General features: G+C 42.9%; 1 protein-coding gene across 3 annotated transcripts in view; it reads right to left on the reverse strand.

The window, feature by feature from the left end:
* The window catches only part of LOC123990636 (titin-like), a 34,492-nt gene that overhangs the window by 7,073 nt on the left and 9,076 nt on the right, over positions 1–18,343 (reverse strand). For all 3 annotated transcript variants that reach the window (XM_046291292.1, XM_046291290.1, XM_046291291.1), the window contains exons 5-13: positions 16,172–16,221; positions 15,909–16,021; positions 13,376–13,525; positions 12,128–12,186; positions 11,303–11,323; positions 10,284–10,462; positions 10,142–10,203; positions 7,275–10,047; positions 5,961–6,580 (exon numbers count right to left, since the gene is read on the reverse strand). In XM_046291292.1, coding sequence (XP_046147248.1) covers positions 5,961–6,580; positions 7,275–10,047; positions 10,142–10,203; positions 10,284–10,462; positions 11,303–11,323; positions 12,128–12,186; positions 13,376–13,525; positions 15,909–16,021; positions 16,172–16,221 — 4,027 coding nt within the window. The remainder of the gene's footprint in view (positions 1–5,960; positions 6,581–7,274; positions 10,048–10,141; positions 10,204–10,283; positions 10,463–11,302; positions 11,324–12,127; positions 12,187–13,375; positions 13,526–15,908; positions 16,022–16,171; positions 16,222–18,343) is intronic.

The raw sequence follows: 18,343 nt of genomic DNA on the forward strand, positions 1-18,343 counted from the left end.
AAAGTGGCTTCCGTCTGGCCACTCTACCATACACGCCTGATTGGTGGAGGGCTGCAGAGAAGCTTGTCCTTCTGGAAGGTTCTCCAATCTCCACAGAGGAACTCTGGAGCTCTGTCAAGGTGGCCATCGGGTTCTTGGTCACCTCCCTGACCAAGGCCCTTCCCCCACGATTGCTCAGTTTATCTAGGTGGCCACCTCTAGGAAGAGTCTTGGTGAGCCCAAACTTGATTTTTTAATAATGATGGAGGCCACTGTGTTCTTGGGGACCTTCAATGCTGCAGAAATGTTTGGTACCCTTCCCCAGACCTGTGCCTCGACACAATCCTGTCTCGGAGCTCTACGGACAATTTCTTCAATCTCATGGCTTTGTTTTTGCGCTGATATGCACTGTCAATTGTGGGACCTTACATTGACAGGTATGTGCCTTTCCAAATCATGTCGAAGCAATTGAATTTACCACAGGTGGACTCCAATCAAGTTGTAGAAACATATCAAGGATGATCAAAGGGAAGAGGATGCATCTGAGCTCAATTTTGAGTATCCGAGCAAAGAGTCTGAACACTTACAGTACCTACTCATTCAAGGGTTTTTCTTAATATTTTACATTGGAGAATAATAGTGAAGACATCAGAACTATGAAATAACACATATGGAATCATGTAGTATCCCAAAAAAACCTGTTAAACAAATCAAAATATATTTTATATTTGAGATTCTTCAAAGCAGCCACCCTTTGCCTTGACAGATTTGCATACTCTTGGCATTCTCTCAACCAGTTCCCACACATGCTGAGCACTTGTTGGCTGCTTTTCCTTCTCATTGAGGTCCAACTCATCACAAACCATCTCAATTGGGTTGAGGTTGGGTGATTGTGGAGGCCAGGTCATCTGATGCAGCACTCCATCACTCTCCTTCTTGGTCGAATTGCCCTTACAGACTGGAGGTGTGTTGGGTAATTTGTCCTGACAAAAAAATAATGATAGTGGGACTAAGCTCAAACCAGATGGGATGGCGTATCGCTGCAGAATGCTGTGGTAGCCACGCTGGTTAAGTGTGCCTGGAATTCTAAATAAATCACAGACAGTGTAATCAGCAAAGCACCCCCACACCATCACACCTCCTCCTTCATGCTTCATGGGGGGAAACACACATGCAGAGATAATCCGTTCACCTACTCTGTGTCTTTCAAAGACACGGAGGTTGGAACCAAAAATGCTACATTTGGACTCATCAGACCAAAGGACAGAGGTCCCACCGCCGGTCTAATGTCCATTGCTCATCTTTCTTGGACCAAGCAATACTCTTCTTATTGGTGTTCTTTAGTAGTGGTTTCTTTGTAGTAAGGCCTGATTCCCACAGTCAACTTTGAACCGTTGATGTTGAGATGTGTCTGTTACTTGTACTCTGTGAAGCATTTACTTGGACTGCAATATCTAAGGCTGGTAACTCGAATGAACTTATCCTCTGCAGCAGAAGTAACTCCGGTCCTTCCTTTCCTGTGGTGATCCTCATGAGAGCCAGTTTCATCATAGTGCTTGATGGTTTTTGCAACTGCAATGGAAAAAACTTTACAAGCTCTTGAAATATCCCGCATTGACTGACCTTCGTGTCTTAAAGTAATGATGGACTGTCGTTTCTCTTTGCTTATATAAGCTGTTCTTGCCATAACATGGACTTGGTCTTTTACCAAATAGGGCTATCTTCTGTATACCACCCTACCATGTCACAACACAACTGATTGTCTCAAATGAATTAAGTAAGAAATCCCACCAATAAGCTATTAACAAGGCAGTCCTGTTAATTGAAATGCATTCCAGGTGACTACCTCATGAATCTGGTTGAGAGAATGCCAAGTGTGCAAAGCTGTCATCAAAGCAAAGGGTGGCTACTTTGAAGAATCTCAGATATAACATATATTTGTTTAACACTTTTTTTTTTTGCTTATGACATGATTCCATGTGTTATTTCATAGTGTTGATGTCTTCACTGTTATTCGACAATGACACAATACCGGTTTTGCAAAGGTGTCAGCTATAGATGATGTGCAGGAGCGGATAGGGATTTGTAGTTTTGCATGACGTCTACCTTGATGCTGATTAGCATTTATGAAATCAGAGTAAATAGTCTAATATATTGATAAAAGTCACCTTTACATGGTTATCAAAACGTCATGCCAGAGTAAGCCTTCACAAAACACAGCCCTTATTTGAAGTCTTTCTTAAATCCCCTGTGGGACCACCCGTTTTATGGGTATTGTGATACCGCCACTGTGGAGCCCTATTGCTCCAGTAAAGTAGAACACTGATTTGTATTGTAGCTCAAATAGAACAGGAAGTACTATATTAAGGGTTACTCTGTGCCAAAGAGACTACATACATCTATCTATGCCTGCACTCTCCTTTATCATCATTCGCAATGAGCTGGTATTTCAAATCCATTAACTTCTCAGAAGCTTCATTTGTCCAGTGGGTATAGAAAGTCACCACCCCCTTTCAAAATGTTCACATTTTGTTGCCTTACAGCCTGAAATGGAAAAACCCATCAAATCTGATTTACACACAGTAACACACAATATCCGATTGAACATTCTTTTTTTTGTGGAAGTAAACTTGAAAAGTAAAACAGTAAAATACCATATTTCCACATGGGTGGAAATATACTTTCAAAAGATCTATGAGATAAAGAAAAAACGAGTGGCAAGAAAAAAAACTCTTCAAAAAAAGTCACATCAAGTCTCATATAAGCTTTGCCAAATAGCACATTGTAGTTCCTAAGTCAAGTGGCAAAAGGTACTGTGGTCAGATGAGACAAAAATATATTGTTTTGGGCTTGAACGCAAAACGATATTTTTGGCAAAAACCCAATACATCTTTCCACCTAAAGAACACCATGCCTACAGTAAAGCACAGCAGTGGCAGCATCCTGTTTGTGGGGGTGTTTCTCTTCAGCAGGGACTGGACCACTTGTCAGGATAGAAGGGAAAATGGACAGTGCAAAATACCGACAGATTCTTGAGGAGAACCTGCAGCCCTCTGCCAGGAAGTTGAAAATGGGAATATGGTTCAAGTTTCAACATAACAATGACCCAAAGCACACCGCCAAAGCAACCGTACAGCGGCTGACGGACAAGAAGGTGAATGTCCTTGAGTGGCCTAGTAAGAGCCCCAACCTAAATCCCATTGAGAATTTGTGGAATGACTTGAATAGTGCAGTCCATGAGCAGTCACCATTCAATTTGACTGAGCTTGAACAATTCTGCAAGGAAGAACGGGCAAATGTTCCACAGTCTAGGTGTAACGGAATTCCTCTTCTTCAGAGGAGTAGCAAGGAGCAGAACAATGTGCAGAGTGGTAAGTGTCCATAATGATATATTTAAGAAATCAACAGAACACTGAACAAAAGTACAACCACAACAGTCCCATATGGTGCAAACACTAAGACAGGATACAACCACCCACAAAATACAATAGAAAACAGGCTACCTAAATATGGCTCCCAATCAGAGACAACGACTGACACCTGCCTCTGATTGAGAACCATACTAGGCCAAGCACATAGAAATATAACAACAGAACAAAACATAGAAAAACAACATAGAATGCCCACCCTAACTCACGCCCTGACCAACTAAAGTAAAGACATAAAAAAGGAACTATGGTCAGAACGTGACACTAGGTGTGAAAAATTAGTGGAGAAGTATTCAAAGAGACTCATGGCTGTAATTCAAGCGAAAGATGGTTTCGCCAAGTATTAACTCGTGGGGGTGTTCACTTATCCAAATAGAGTATTTGACTGTTTTAATTTTAATACATTTGAGTGTTAAACAAAAAGTTATATTCACTGGGATATTGCGGGTTACTGTGTGTAAATAAGCTGGAAAAAGTTTGATTTTGTGTTTTCATTTCAGGCTGTAAGGCAACAGAAGGTGAACATTTTGAAAGGGGTTGGTGACCTTCTATACCCACTGTACCTGGTTCTAATATGTCCTGTGTCCTGATCTTGTTCACGTTCTGATTGTGCCCACATTTCCAGGCATGCGTCTACACTTGGTATGACAATGTGTCTCTTATCCATCCTCTGTGTTCTCATTGTGACTAGATTTCCTGATCCCTCCCTGTATGTAAGTTATTTGACAGATATTCCTTCAAAATAAGATTTATTTTGACACATATTGATGTCATGAGGCAATGGTGCCACCTGTCAATGATTTTAGAGGGTGGATTAATTATGATTTAAAATGGTTTCACTGTCCAGATCCGTCTACACTTGTAAGCTATCCAGATTCAATGCGTGCCTGAGGATCAGATCAATGTGTCTTTTAATTGTCTACACCTGTCTAAAAATGTGGGCACAATCAGATTGTAGACAAGATTAGGACAAAGGACGCATGTTAGAACCAGGAATAAACAGGGATAGAGAGTCTGGCCCCTGTCCCTTCAATTTACAAATAGTGACATTTTGAATCCTGATATGACCCCAAACAGGCTATTCCGTTGGATTCTGCACACGTGGAGAGTCTGAGGGGTTAGCAGCATGCGTTTAGTGGCGAGGCTATTGAGCCAATGACATAGTGACAGCAACAACAACAAACAAATCTAAAATAAGATTATCTCGCTCTCCCCCTCCCTCCCATCTTATCACATCAATAGGAACTAGAGCAGTGTGAAAGTGTTCTGTTCTCAACATGGCACATCCCTCAACTTCTTCAGCTTATTAGCTGTAAACTAAGTCATCGCTCTGTACACTGAGGGGAACGTTGCATTTGTTCCAGCGTGGATGTGAGACAAATGAATCTACTTATGTGCATAAGTAAATCTAAATCACCTGTTGATGATACAGTACAACCAATCATCAAGCTCAGTAGAAAGGTGAAGAAAGGTTAACCAGGCCTATACTGTCACAAACAACATACCCATCAGCTGTATCATTTCAATGTACATTATTCTGAAAGCTGAATCTACCATCTTATGACATATTGCTAATTTAAGTCAATGTTGAAGCAGGCATGTCAGTTTAGTCAGAAGACAAAAGGAATCATGAATAACACTGGTCTTTGAATAGGATGTCACTCAAAAATAGTCCATTAAAACCAGCTGAATTGAAGCTACAGTATGTCAGTTTTGTTCCAGCGCAGGTCAGGCAGTTTTCAGCATTAATTAAGCTAAGAGCCATTAGTTCGAGTGCAGTACATTAATCTAAATGATTCAATCTAATCACTTAAAGGCCCAGTGCAGTCAAAAATGTGATGTTCATGTGTTTTGTATATAATTCCACACAATAAAGTTGGAATAATACTGTAGATTGAAAATTATGATAATGCCCTTTTAGTGTAAGAGCTGTTTGAAAAGACTGCCTGAAATTTCAGCCTGTTTTGGTGGGGTGGAGTTTTGGTCTGCCTGGTGAATAGTTTAATAGTCCAATAAGAAAGAGAGATCCAAACTAAGAAATTGCTCATTGTTGCGAAGCTGTGAGTGTTTCTTTTCAACCATTTTAATTGAAAACAATCACAGTAACGTACTTAATTGTTACCCAGAAATGATTCGATATTGAAATAAAAATGGCTGCATTGGATCTTTAAATAACAAACAGACTGTGATGCAAATTCCGTAAGAAAATGTTAGCTAGTTATCAACCAGGTTGTAATAACCACCTCCATCTAATGTCCTTCTGAAATAGGCAACACAATACACGTTTTTCCATCTTGTGAAATACAGACTGTAAATCGGTGTAAAGCAGTTTCTCCTTTCTATGTCATTTGTCAGTGATAAGTCAATGTATATGGGCTTACACAGCATTGCCTATTAATAAGGACCAAGGCTACTTCCTATAATCTTTCTTCCCTCGCTTGGGTGGGCAGTATCCTGTTTTAATCTTATGACATTGGGTTCAGTAGCCTGCTGTAGCGCAACAAATAAATGCTGTCACTCATCTCTTTATGAACATATTTCATTCTCACTCACCAGCTCCACAAAGGTGTTCTCCAGGGATCGGTATTCTGAAGAGCTCTTGTTGAAGAGATCATCTGAGAACCTCATGTTGGTGACCCGTAGACTGAAGAACACTACCAGCTCCCTTCCTTTACTGGCCGTGGTCATGGAGGGCGTGGTCAGGTATCTCAGTGGTGGAGATGCTGTGGTCTCAAAGGGGTGCTCCTCGGGAGCCAATGGGTATCCACTGGCATCTGGAAGGTCAATGGCCTCTGTGCTCACCAGGTCCATTTGGTCAAAATTGTCTGCAAGGTCTTGCACGCTCTCATCCTCAGGTTCCGAGACATCTATGACCTCCTCTTCAGCCTCCTCTTCATCGATAACAACTACCTCAGGCTCCTCGGCATCCTCCTCCGTAGGTTGTACCTCTGAAGCTGACTCTGTTTCATCTACCTCAGGCACAGTGCCAGATTCTGCAGGTGGTGTTGGTGAAGAGTCTGGGATTGGTTCTGCTGTCATTGCTATCTCCACTGTACTGTCCCCTGGCAATGGAGCCAATTCCACTTCACTGTCCTCTGGCAATGGAGCCAATTCCACTTCACTGACCTCTGGCAATGCAGCCTCTTCCACTTCACTGACCTCTGGTGAATGATCTTTAAAGCAGGAGATAATATTTCAATACGTCACAAACCATCACAAGTGAGTTTTACCCATACTGCAAATGCCTTCCAACTGTCCAGTAAATAATCCTAATTTATACTGAATATGCAGATTCATTACCTATATGGCTGCAGGGATGAAACCGTTTCAGGCAAGACCTTTTGCAGGGCCCTGCTGTGAATAATATTTATTCACATTTATTTGATTTTTAAAAATCTATCTGCATTGTTTGATAAAGTACAGTATCCCTCAGCGGTGTAACCATTGGTAAGTCCCGTGTGGCTCAGTTGTTAGAGCATGGCACTGCAATGCCAGGTTTGTGGGGTGGATTCCCGCTGGGGAACAATACTTAAGTATGAAAATGCATGCACTCGCTACTTTAAGTGCTCTGGAGGAGAGTGTCTGCTAAATTATTCAAATGTAACAAATGAATTATCAAAAGACTTTTATTGACCGCATACGAAATGATGAACACCACATTACTGTTCTTTCATCATCACGCAGCACAGCACTCAGTCCAAATATAGAACATTAATATATCTCCTCTCTGGGCCGGACTCTAATAATTAGCTGTAATGCACCTGCACACCTCTATCAACAAAATGTATTACTTTAAATGTTTAATTGTCTCTGCGTTTTGTAGTCCTTTACAGGGCTAGAACAGCTTTAATAACCTGCATTGCTCACCTGATTGGTCCACAGTATCAACAACTTCATCAGGGTAGATGTCCTCATATCCAAGGTATTCAGGCAATAGTTCCTCCATGTCCTCCTCAGATGACTGGTCTTCTATTGGCACAATATTGTCCTCTTCAACAGGATACGTTTCCTCTCCAAAGAGAGTATCCTCTACAGATTCCAGAGTTTGGATGATTTTAATTTCTTCTGCTGGTGGTTCATTAACATCGTCCTCAGGTTCTGGTTCTTCAAATACCTCTTCGTCATGTTCCGGTTCCTCAACTACCCCTTCCTCGGGTTCTGGTTCCTCAACTACCGCTTCTTCAGGTTCTGGTACATCAACTACCTCTTCCTCAGGTTCCGGTTCCTCAACTACCCCTTTCTCTGGTTCCGAGACCTCAACTACCCCTTCCTCAGGTTCCGAGACCTCAACTACCCCTTCCTCAGGTTCCGAGACCTCAACTATCCCTTCCTCAGGTTCCGAGACCTCAAATACCCCTTCCTCAGGTTCCGAAACTTCAACTACACCTTCCTCAGGTCCCGATAGCTCAACTACCCCTTCCTCAGGTCCCGATAGCTCAACTACCTCTTCCTCAGGTCCCGATAGCTCAACTACCTCTTCCTCAGGTTCCGAGACTTCAACTACCCCTTTCTCAGGTTCCGAAACTTCAACTACCCCTTCCTCAGGTCCCGATAGCTCAACTACCTCTTCCTCAGGTCCCGATAGCTCAACTACCTCTTCCTCAGGTTCCAAGACCTCAACTACCCCTTCCTCAGGTTCCGAAACCTCAACTACCCCTTCCTCAGGTCCTGATAACTCAACTACCCCTTCCTCAGGTCCCGATAGCTCAACTACCTCTTCCTCAGGTCCCGATAGCTCAACTACCTCTTCCTCAGGTTCCAAGACTTCAACTACCCCTTTCTCAGGTTCCGAAACTTCAACTACCCCTTCCTCAGACCCCGATAGCTCAACTACCTCTTCCTCAGGTCCCGATAGCTCAACTACCTCTTCCTCAGGTTCCAAGACCTCAACTACCCCTTCCTCAGGTCCCGATAGCTCAACTACCTCTTCCTCATGTTCCAAGACCTCAACTACCCCTTTCTCAGGTTCCGAAACTTCAACTACCCCTTTCTCAGATTCCGAAACTTCAACTACCCCTTCCTCAGGTCCCGATAGCTCAACTACCTCTTCCTCAGGTCCCGATAGCTCAACTACCTCTTCCTCAGGTTCCAAGACCTCAACTACCCCTTCCTCAGGTCCCGATAGCTCAACTACCTCTTCCTCATGTTCCGAGACCTCAACTACCCCTTTCTCAGGTTCCGAAACTTCAACTACCCCTTTCTCAGATTCCGAAACTTCAACTACCTCTTCCTCAGGTCCCGATAGCTCAACTACCTCTTCCTCAGGTTCCAAGACCTCAACTACCCCTTCCTCAGGTCCCGATAGCTCAACTACCTCTTCCTCATGTTCCGAGACCTCAACTACCCCTTTCTCAGGTTCTGAAACTTCAACTACCCCTTTCTCAGATTCCGAAACTTCAACTACCCCTTCCTCAGGTCCCGATAGCTCAACTACCTCTTCCTCAGGTTCCAAGACCTCAACTACCCCTTCCTCAGGTTCCGAAACCTCAACTACCCCTTCCTCAGGTCCCGATAGCTCAACTACCTCTTCCTCAGGTCCCGATAGCTCAACTACCTCTTCCTCAGGTTCCAAGACTTCAACTACCCCTTTCTCAGGTTCCGAAACTTCAACTACCCCTTCCTCAGGTCCCGATAGCTCAACTACCTCTTCCTCAGGTCCCGATAGCTCAACTACCTCTTCCTCAGGTTCTAAGACCTCAACTACCCCTTCCTCAGGTCCCGATAGCTCAACTACCTCTTCCTCATGTTCCGAGACCTCAACTACCCCTTTCTCAGGTTCCGAAACTTCAACTACCCCTTTCTCAGATTCCGAAACTTCAACTACCCCTTCCTCAGGTCCCGATAGCTCAACTACCTCTTCTTCAGGTTCCGATAGCTCAACTACCTCTTCCTCAGGTTCTGGTTCCTCAACCTCTTCCTCTTCAATCAGAATAAGATTCTCCTCTACTTCAAGGTCCTCTATTGCTTCAGTAGTAGGCTGATCTGTGATGGCTGAGAGAGTCGTTACAGGTAATCCAGGGTCAGACAGCTCTTCACAAGTGGCTGTGGTGAGCAGAATCTGAGGGGTTGGAGTATGCTCTGCCTCCTCCTCAACAACAGCCTTCTCCTCTGATATCAAGTTAGGAGGGAGTTCAGCTGGAGCATCAGTTTCTATACTTTCTATTTCAGGAACGGAGGTAATATCCAAATCCTCAGGGGGTAAGACAGGGTACCCATTAGTAGGAACTAAATTGCCAAAAGGTGGCTCAGGGTATTCCTCTGGAACGCTGGGCTCAGCAGCAGAGTCCTCAGCAGGAGGGGTTGGGAAATAGTCTCTCACAAGCTCACCAGTTCCCTCATCAATGGCATGGATGGTTTCAATCATGTGTGTGATAAATGGCACCTCTTCCTCTGGTTCAGCTGTTGCTTCAAACTCACTCTCATCAACGTCTTCGTAGATGTAAGGCACATCACCCCTCTCTGGTGGGGCTTTTTCTTCTTCTACTTCTTCATCTGGAATGTCTGTAGAGTCCAGGAGGGTGACGAGAGCATTTTTCTTTTCCACAGGGCTGAGTGGAACATCCAGACGAGGCTTCTCCCCAGAAATCTCTGGCTCATCTATGGCTATTTCCAGGTCGTTGTGGATTGATGGCGTACTGGACTGTTGATGGAAAAGACAAAAAAGCATGTTGATGCATATTTCCAAGGTTTGGTATTTCTCCTTAGGTAGTTTAGATTAAAATGCCAGTACTTACATACTCAATCACTTCCTCAACAGCTTCCTCAATAAGTGCTGTAGTTAATGGAATCACTTTTACTGTGGAAAGATGGACAAAAACGATGCAAAATCATGTCTTTAAGAAATATAACATAACTTATTCACAGGGATTTGGTTACCTGGTTCAAAGTTTAATGACTGTAGATCCACTGGTAGAGAGGCCTCTTCACTCAAAGCGTTGGCCACCCTTTCCCGCAGGCTGGGCACAGCTGACACTGGAGTCCCTGTGTCATCCTCTGAAACTTCTGTTGAAATGGTCTCAAAGACCAGGGAATAGTGCACTGTCACTGCTCCAGGTCTGAAAAACAAGAATATATTGTATGAGAGCAGAAAATAGCAGCTCTTAGTGATGTACTGCATTATACAGATCTAGAAAAACGATAAGGATTTAACTACATAAACTAAAAACACAGCAATCCTCTGTCAGGTTTAACATTTGGAGAGTCAAAAATGGCTAATTTTATAGACACTATCAAAAATGTATTCAATATGCAGCTCTGACATAGAGAAGCTGGAGGACAAACAGACTAGTTAAATGGGATTTTGAGTAGAATAGTAATGATACCATCAATGGTGGATTTCTTTCCATTTTGTTTTTGTAAATAGTGAAGACACAGACAAAAGTCGAATTAGTTGTGAATCATTTATCAGATTAGTGGAGCAGGCTTGAGGATGTTATTGCCCGTGACAGCACTGGCCACAATGGGCCCTGCAAATTATGGAAGGGAGCAACTCGGCAATGATTCTATTCACACAAGGGTTTTATTGCACTGCTTAATTTCCTTCCATCCTAAAATGAAGAAGACAGGAGCATTAACACCCTTTCAGAAAGATTTAAAGAAGCACATGTTAACCTTCAATGAGATACAGAAGGGAAATCAAATGTAGGCCTAGTTTCAGCTGATTTTGGTCCTCATTCCTCAACTCTGTCCCTGGTTGATGTATTGACCCACCATGGCTGCACTTAGAGCTGAATTGCCAAGTTGGTGTTTGTTTAGGTCATGTGATCCCTCTCTCCTTGGGACCTGTGTTAGATCCAGATTAACACTGAGAGGAGAAGCAGACGGACAGGGACAAGCACACAGAGGGAAACAGCAGCTACCACTCAAGATGGCTCTCATTACAGTAATTCAATTACCCGTCACTCTCCTGGGTCTCGCTAGGATTTGGACAGGGGAGGAAAATAGGCCGTTAGTATGTGACATAATGACATGCCATCTACAAGGAAATAGATCATCATTCATTGCTGGTCGTGTGTCATGACATCACGGGGTGTTTGTCTCTTGATACCACCGGCAGCTGGTGGCACCTTAATAGAGGAGGACGGGCTCATAGTAATGACTGGGATAGAATGGTTGAATGGTAGCAGACACAAACACGTGGTTTCCATGTGTTTGATGCCATTCCGTTCACTCCATTCCAGCCATTATTATGAACCATCCTCCCATCACCAGCCACCTGTGCTTGACATGTATACTTTTGCATTTGAATGTAAAGATATAATAACCTTCAGTGTTAACACACAGGAAAGGAAAGGTATATATTTTTGACATGCATGTGAGTCACACTAATGACACATATTCAGTTCTTACTACAGTCAGCGTAGCCGAGAGCACAGCCTGTAACATGACAGAATGGCTTGGATGGCACTCAAATATTTTCTGTTCCTGGAATTTGACTGAATTTCACCTAGGTGGGAATGAGCTAGTTTTGTTTTCAAATGAATCCGTGTCCATGCCAAATCAACACTTTGTTAAGAAGGTCCGATTAAATAAATTGAGTCTCAGAGGAATTTCTCAGTGCAGTGGGAGGCTGTGGATTGATCCCTACTGGCAGGCTTCCCAGCTTGCACCTGTCTTTCATCTGTCTCACCTAATCTATTGCCATTTAATTTGCTCACCAAAACGTCAGTATTAAGCACGAAGGCGCCAGATGTGATTATTCATGTCTGCCACAGACTTACCTGATTCCCAAAACATTGATATCTTTAAATCCTGGGAGTCTGTCAAAAACATTGAGCATCTGTGGGAAAATACGTTTGTTTTAAAGCTTACAGAATCACATATATTCTCTCCAGTCCATATAGCAGTCCCATTAATAATAAGACAAATAAATGTTACTAGTTACATAATGTAATCTGATCATATTCCCTAGTACTGTAAATCAGTGCAGAGGAATGTATGAATGAGACACTTAAATTCATTGAGCTCTATCTATAGTTAATCACATTTAGCACATACTTATGACATAATCACCTCTTATGGAGCTTTGAGAGTCCATTGGGAGAAATCCAATGAAGGACACCATCTCCAATAAAGCTCAATACAGTATGTGCGAACTAGCCTCCAGAGCACTTGAATTGGATCGTTATGTGAAATTAATCAGATGTATTTTCTCACAAAGAGTAAAACGGTTGGCAGAGCTTTGGGCTACGTCCCTATTCTCCACCCTTTTCCAAAAATGTGCACTTGCACCTTCACTGTCATGGATTTAAAAGCATGGGATTGGTGCAAGCATTGGCTGGAGGGAATCTCTACCATTGAGCATGTGCAATTGCATACTTTGGGAGAAGGGTGGAGAATCGGGACTGAGCCTTGGTCTAGTCAGGTTTAGAATCCAGCACCGACAGTCCAAGTGGAACTCACTAACCTGCTTTATCTGTCTCTGGCTCATGGTCCTGTGGCATTATTATCCTGTGGCTCAATGAATTTAAATCATCTTTACCATGAACCCCCTCAGAGGGCCACAACCCATGAGGACAGTACCACTTGTAGTAACATGTCACACAACACACCGTGCAGCATCAGGCAGTTGATTGTGTTACACTGATAAGATCATGCCTTTATTTTCATTGGGAAATGTTGTTTGAGGCTCTGTGCCTACATTAAAAACCTATTAAAAGACACTCAATAAACTGACACGGAATAAACTGTACCTCAAGGGAATCAAAATGTATATATCATTGGTCTTAGGGACTTAAAATCATCAATAACATTTTACTGATGGACATAAAGAGGAGTACAGACTACAGAGCTCCCATATGTCTCGTCTTCTACTGTGCAGTATGTCAGCTAGCCTGGCTGTCAGTCTGTAGGCCATCATGCCAACAACACCTTGTCACAAAAGTTCATGCCTTTTGTCTTGACAATGACAGCAATCTAGTTGGCAGAAGCAAAAACAGATCTGGGACCAGGCTATATTATAATCTCACCTGGTCTTGCAGGTAATGAGAGAGGTCAACATATTGGGGGGAGTCAGGGTCGTCCAGTAGTTCCTTGTAGCCTGGGTCCACGAGGTCAATGCTGAACTCCACTATCGCCTCCACAGGCTGCTCTGGGACAACATTGGGCAGCTCAGAGTCCTACAAACAGAAGACAACATGGTCCTATTCATTAGGCACCAAAAGAAAAGAAAACAGATTGACAACATGGAGGGACAACCTGAACTTGTCCAATAAGAAATCACTGGTTTTCGTTTTCCATTGCAAAACATCATGCTACGTTTTGCCCTAATGAATAGGACCCGGTAACTGTACAGGTAACTGACAAAATAAAGGAAACACCAACATAGTGTCTTAATAGGGCGTTGGACCACCACGAGCCAGAACAGCATCAATTTTATTTATTTATTTTATTTAACCTTTATTTAACCAGGTAGGCTAGTTGAGAACAAGTTCTCATTTACAACTGCGACCTGGCCAAGATAAAGCAAAGCAGTGCAACACAAACAACACATAGGTACAGATTGAATAAACAAACATACAGTCAATAACATAATAGAAAAAAAAGACTATTTACAGTGTGTGCAAATGAGGTAAGATAAGAGAGGTAAGGCAATAAATAGGCCATAGTGGCGAAATAATTACAATTTAGCAATTAAACACTGGAGTGATAGATGTGCAGAAGATGAATGTGTAAGTGGAGATACTGGGGTGCAAAGGAGCAAAAAAATAAAAAATAACAGTGTGGGGATGAGGTAGTTGGATGGGCTATTTACAGATGACAGATGCTCTGACAGTTGGTGCTTAAAGTTAGTGAGGGAGATATGAGTCTCCAACTTCAGTGATTTTTGCAATTCGTTCCAGTCATTGGCAGCAGAGAACTGGAAGGAAAGGCGGCCAAAGGAGGAATTGGCTTTGGGGGTGACCAATGAAATATACCTGCTGGAGCACGTAGCATGATGTTTTGCAATGGAAAACGAAAACCAGTGATTTCTTATTGGACAAGTTCAGGTTGTCCCTCCATGTTGTCATGTTGCTACGGGTGGGTGCTGCTATGGTGACCAGTGAGCTGAGGTAAGGCAGGGCTTTTCCTAGCAAAGACATATAGATGACCTGGAGCCAGTGGGTATGGTGACAAATATGAAGCGAGGGCCAGCCAACAAGAGCATACAGGTCGCATATGGGGCTTTGGTGACCAAACGGATGGCACTCTGATCAACTGCATCCAATTTGCTGAGTAGAGTGTTGGAGGCTATTTTGTAAATGACATTGCCGAAGTCAAGGATTGGTAGGATGGTCAATTTTACGAGGATATGTTTGGCAGCATGAGTGAAGGATGCTTTGTTGCGAAATAGGAAGCCGATTTTAGATTTAATTTTGGATTGGAGATGCTTAATGTGAGTCTGGAAGGAGAGTTTACAGTCCTACCAGACACCTAGGTATTTGTAGTTATCCACATATTCTAAGTCAGAACCGTCCAGAGTAGTGATGCTTGACGGCCGGGCATATGCTGGTAGCGATCGGTTGAAGAACATGTATTTAGTTTTACTTGCATTTAAGAGCAGTTGGAGGCCAATGGAAGGAGAGTTGTATGGCGTTGAAGCTCATCTGGAGGTTTGTTAACAGTGTCCAAAGAAGGGCCAGAAGCATACAGAATGGTGTTGTCTGCGTAGAGGTGGATCAGAGAATCACCAGCAGCAACAGCGACATTAGTGACGTATACAGAGAAAAGAGTTGAAAAAAAGAGAGAAAAGAATCGGAGGCCCGAGAATTGAACCCTGTGGCACCCCCATATGAGACTGCCAGAGGTCCGGACAACAGGCCCTCCGATTTGACACACTGAACTCTGTCTGAGAAGTAGTTGGTGAACCAGGCGAGGCAGTCATTTGAGAAACCAAGGCTGTCAATGCACCTTGACATAGATTCTCCAAGTGTCTGTAACTATACTGGGAGGGATGCGACACCATTATTCCATAAGAAATTCCATAATTTGGTATTTTGTTGATGATGGTGGAAATGCTGTCTCAGGAGCCGCTCCAGAATCTTACATACGTATTTGGGTTGAGATCTGGTGATTGAGCCATAGAATATGGTTTACATGCTCATCAAACCATTCAGTGACCACTCTTGCCCTGTTAGTAGGAGCATTGTCATCCAATAGCTGCATAGCCATGGTAGACAAAATAATGGCCTGCCAAGCATTGTTATACATGACCCTAAGCATGACAGGGTGTTAATTGCTTAACTAACTCAAGAACCACACCTGTGTGGAAGCACCTGCTTTCAATATACTTTGTATCGATAATTTACTCAAGTGTTTGCATGATGTTGGCAGTCACCTGTATTTGATAAGAGGTGTAGTGCTAGACCATATGGCTAAATGCTATCAGCTCACTGTCTCTTTCTGAGAGGAACAAGACAACAGCTGGACTGAGCAACAACAAGCAATATTTCTGTCAACTTTAATTTCAGTCTGCAAGCTGTTAGCGAGCTAAACAGCTAGACTAAAATAAATGTTGTTTACCTCCTCCTCCACAGTTTCTACTTCAACTGTAACCTCGGGAGCATCAGGGACGCTGGCAACGCCGGTTACAAGAGCAGGTGGTTCTGGTGTTGCAGTCTGGGCCTCCTCTGAACCTTAACGGTTAATTACAATTTCATACTGTGTATTAGATTTCATTCACCATTGGCATGTGCATTTTGATTCAATTGCTTGACACATGTTGACACAGCGTCTTGACACAGCGTCTTGACACAGCTACAGCTCGGTACAGTGTCTTGCCATACCTGTTATATCAGCAACCTCCGGTGCTGCTGTGGTTGTGGCTGCTACCATTCTGCAGGTGAAAGAGAAGGAAATACACATAAGTAACTATGAAAAATAATATGTAGGGTATGTTTTCAGGTTTGTACCTGATGACAATATTTGTTATGTTATGTACAACAAAAAGGCCTGCAACAAAAAATGCAAGATAAAACTTTTTGTTTTTAAATACAAAAATGGTTCCACATTAGCCCAGCATTGAATGATAAAGCTAATGGTTTGTAAAAAAAAAAAAAAAAACAGCACTTGAAAACACGCACATACAGTGCCATTGGAAAGTATTCAGAACCCTTGACCTTTTTTCACATTTTGTTACGTTACAGCCTTATTCTAAAATTGATTTTTTTAACTACTCAGCAATCCACACACAATACCCCATAATGAAAAAGTGAAAACAGGTTTTTAGAAATGTTTGCTAATTTATTAAAATTTTTAAACAGAAATACCTTATTTACATAAGTATTCAGCCCCTTTGCTATGAGACTTGAAATAAAGCTCAGGTGCATCCTCTTCCATTAAACATTCTTGAGATCTTTCGACAACTTTATTGGAATCCACCTGTGGTAAATTCAATTGATTGGGCATTATTTGGAAAGGCACACATCTATCTATATAAGGTCCCACAGTTGACAGTGCATGTCAGAGCATAAACCAAGGCGTGGGGTTGAAGGAATTGTCCATAGAGCTCCGTGACAAGATTGTGCCGAGGCACAGATCTGAGGAAGGGTACCAAAGCATTTCTGTAACATTGAAGGTGCACAAGAACACAGTGGCCTCCATCATTCTTAAATGGAAGAGGTTTGGAACCACCAAGACTCTTCCTAGAGCTGGCCATCCAGGCAAACTGAGCAATCGGGTTAGAAGGGCCTTGGTCAGGGAGGTGACCATGAACCGGATGGTCACTTTGACAGAGCTCCAGAGTTCCTCTGTGGAAATGGGAGAACCTTCCAGAAGGACAATCATCTCTGCAGCACTCCACCAATCAGGCCTTAATGGTCGGGTGGCCAGACGGAAGCCACTCAGTAAAAGGCGCATGACAACCCGCTTGGAGTTTGCCAAAAGGCACCTAAAGGACTCTCGGACCCTGAGAAACAAGATTCTCTGGTCTGATGAAACCAAGTTTGAACTCTTTGGCCTGAATGGCAAGTGTCATGTCTGGAGGAAACCTAGCACCATCCCTACGGTTAAGCATGGTGGTAGCAGCATCATGCTGTGGGGATGTTTTTCAGCGGCAGGGACTGGGAGACTAGTCAGGATCGAGGCAAAGGTAAATAGAGCAAAGTAGAGAGATCCTTGATGAAAACCTGCTACAGAGCGGTCAGTCCCTCAGCCTAGGGCAAGAGTTCACCTTCCAACAGGACAAAGACCCTAAGCACACAGCCAAGACAACGCAGGAGTGGCTTTCGGACAAGTTGAGTGGCCCAGCCACAGCCCGGACTTGAGCCGATCGAACATCTCTGGAGACATCTGAAAATAGCTGTGCTGCAACACTCCGCATCCTACCTGACAGAGCATGAGAGGATCTGCAGAGAATGGGAGAAACTCCCCAAATACAGGTGTGCCAAGCTTGTAGCATCATACCTAAGAATGCTGTAATCGCTGCCAAAGTTGCTTCAAAAAGTACTGAGTAAAGGATCTGAATACTTATGTATATGTTATATTTCAGTTTATTTTTAATAAATGTGCAAAAATTACTAAACTTGTTTTTGCTATGTCATTATAGGTTATTGTGTGTAGATTGATGAGGGGGGAAAAAAACATTTAATCCATTTTAGAATAAGGCTGTAAAGTAACAATGTGGAAAAAGTCAAGGGGATTGAATACTTTCCAAAGGCACTGTATCCTCTAATTACTTTACAAGATCAATACCATGGCAATGCACAAGCTCTCCACCTGTCTAAGATTAGACTGCCTATCAACCAGCAGTAGAATATGGAAGAGTGCATGTATACAGTATACCTAAGAGGATTTGATATATTTTAACTGCCTGGGGACATACTTGATGGAAATTCTGTCACATGAGATGATCATTTATAGGTATTTAACAACTTAGAATGAAGTACTAATGTCTTTACCTATGACTTTCTTTCTCAGTGGCTGCTGCTGCCTAGTTACAATCAATGTCAGCTTGACAT

This window comes from Oncorhynchus gorbuscha, linkage group LG12 (genome assembly GCF_021184085.1).
Source record: "Oncorhynchus gorbuscha isolate QuinsamMale2020 ecotype Even-year linkage group LG12, OgorEven_v1.0, whole genome shotgun sequence".
NCBI classification, from domain to species: Eukaryota; Metazoa; Chordata; class Actinopteri; order Salmoniformes; family Salmonidae; genus Oncorhynchus; species Oncorhynchus gorbuscha.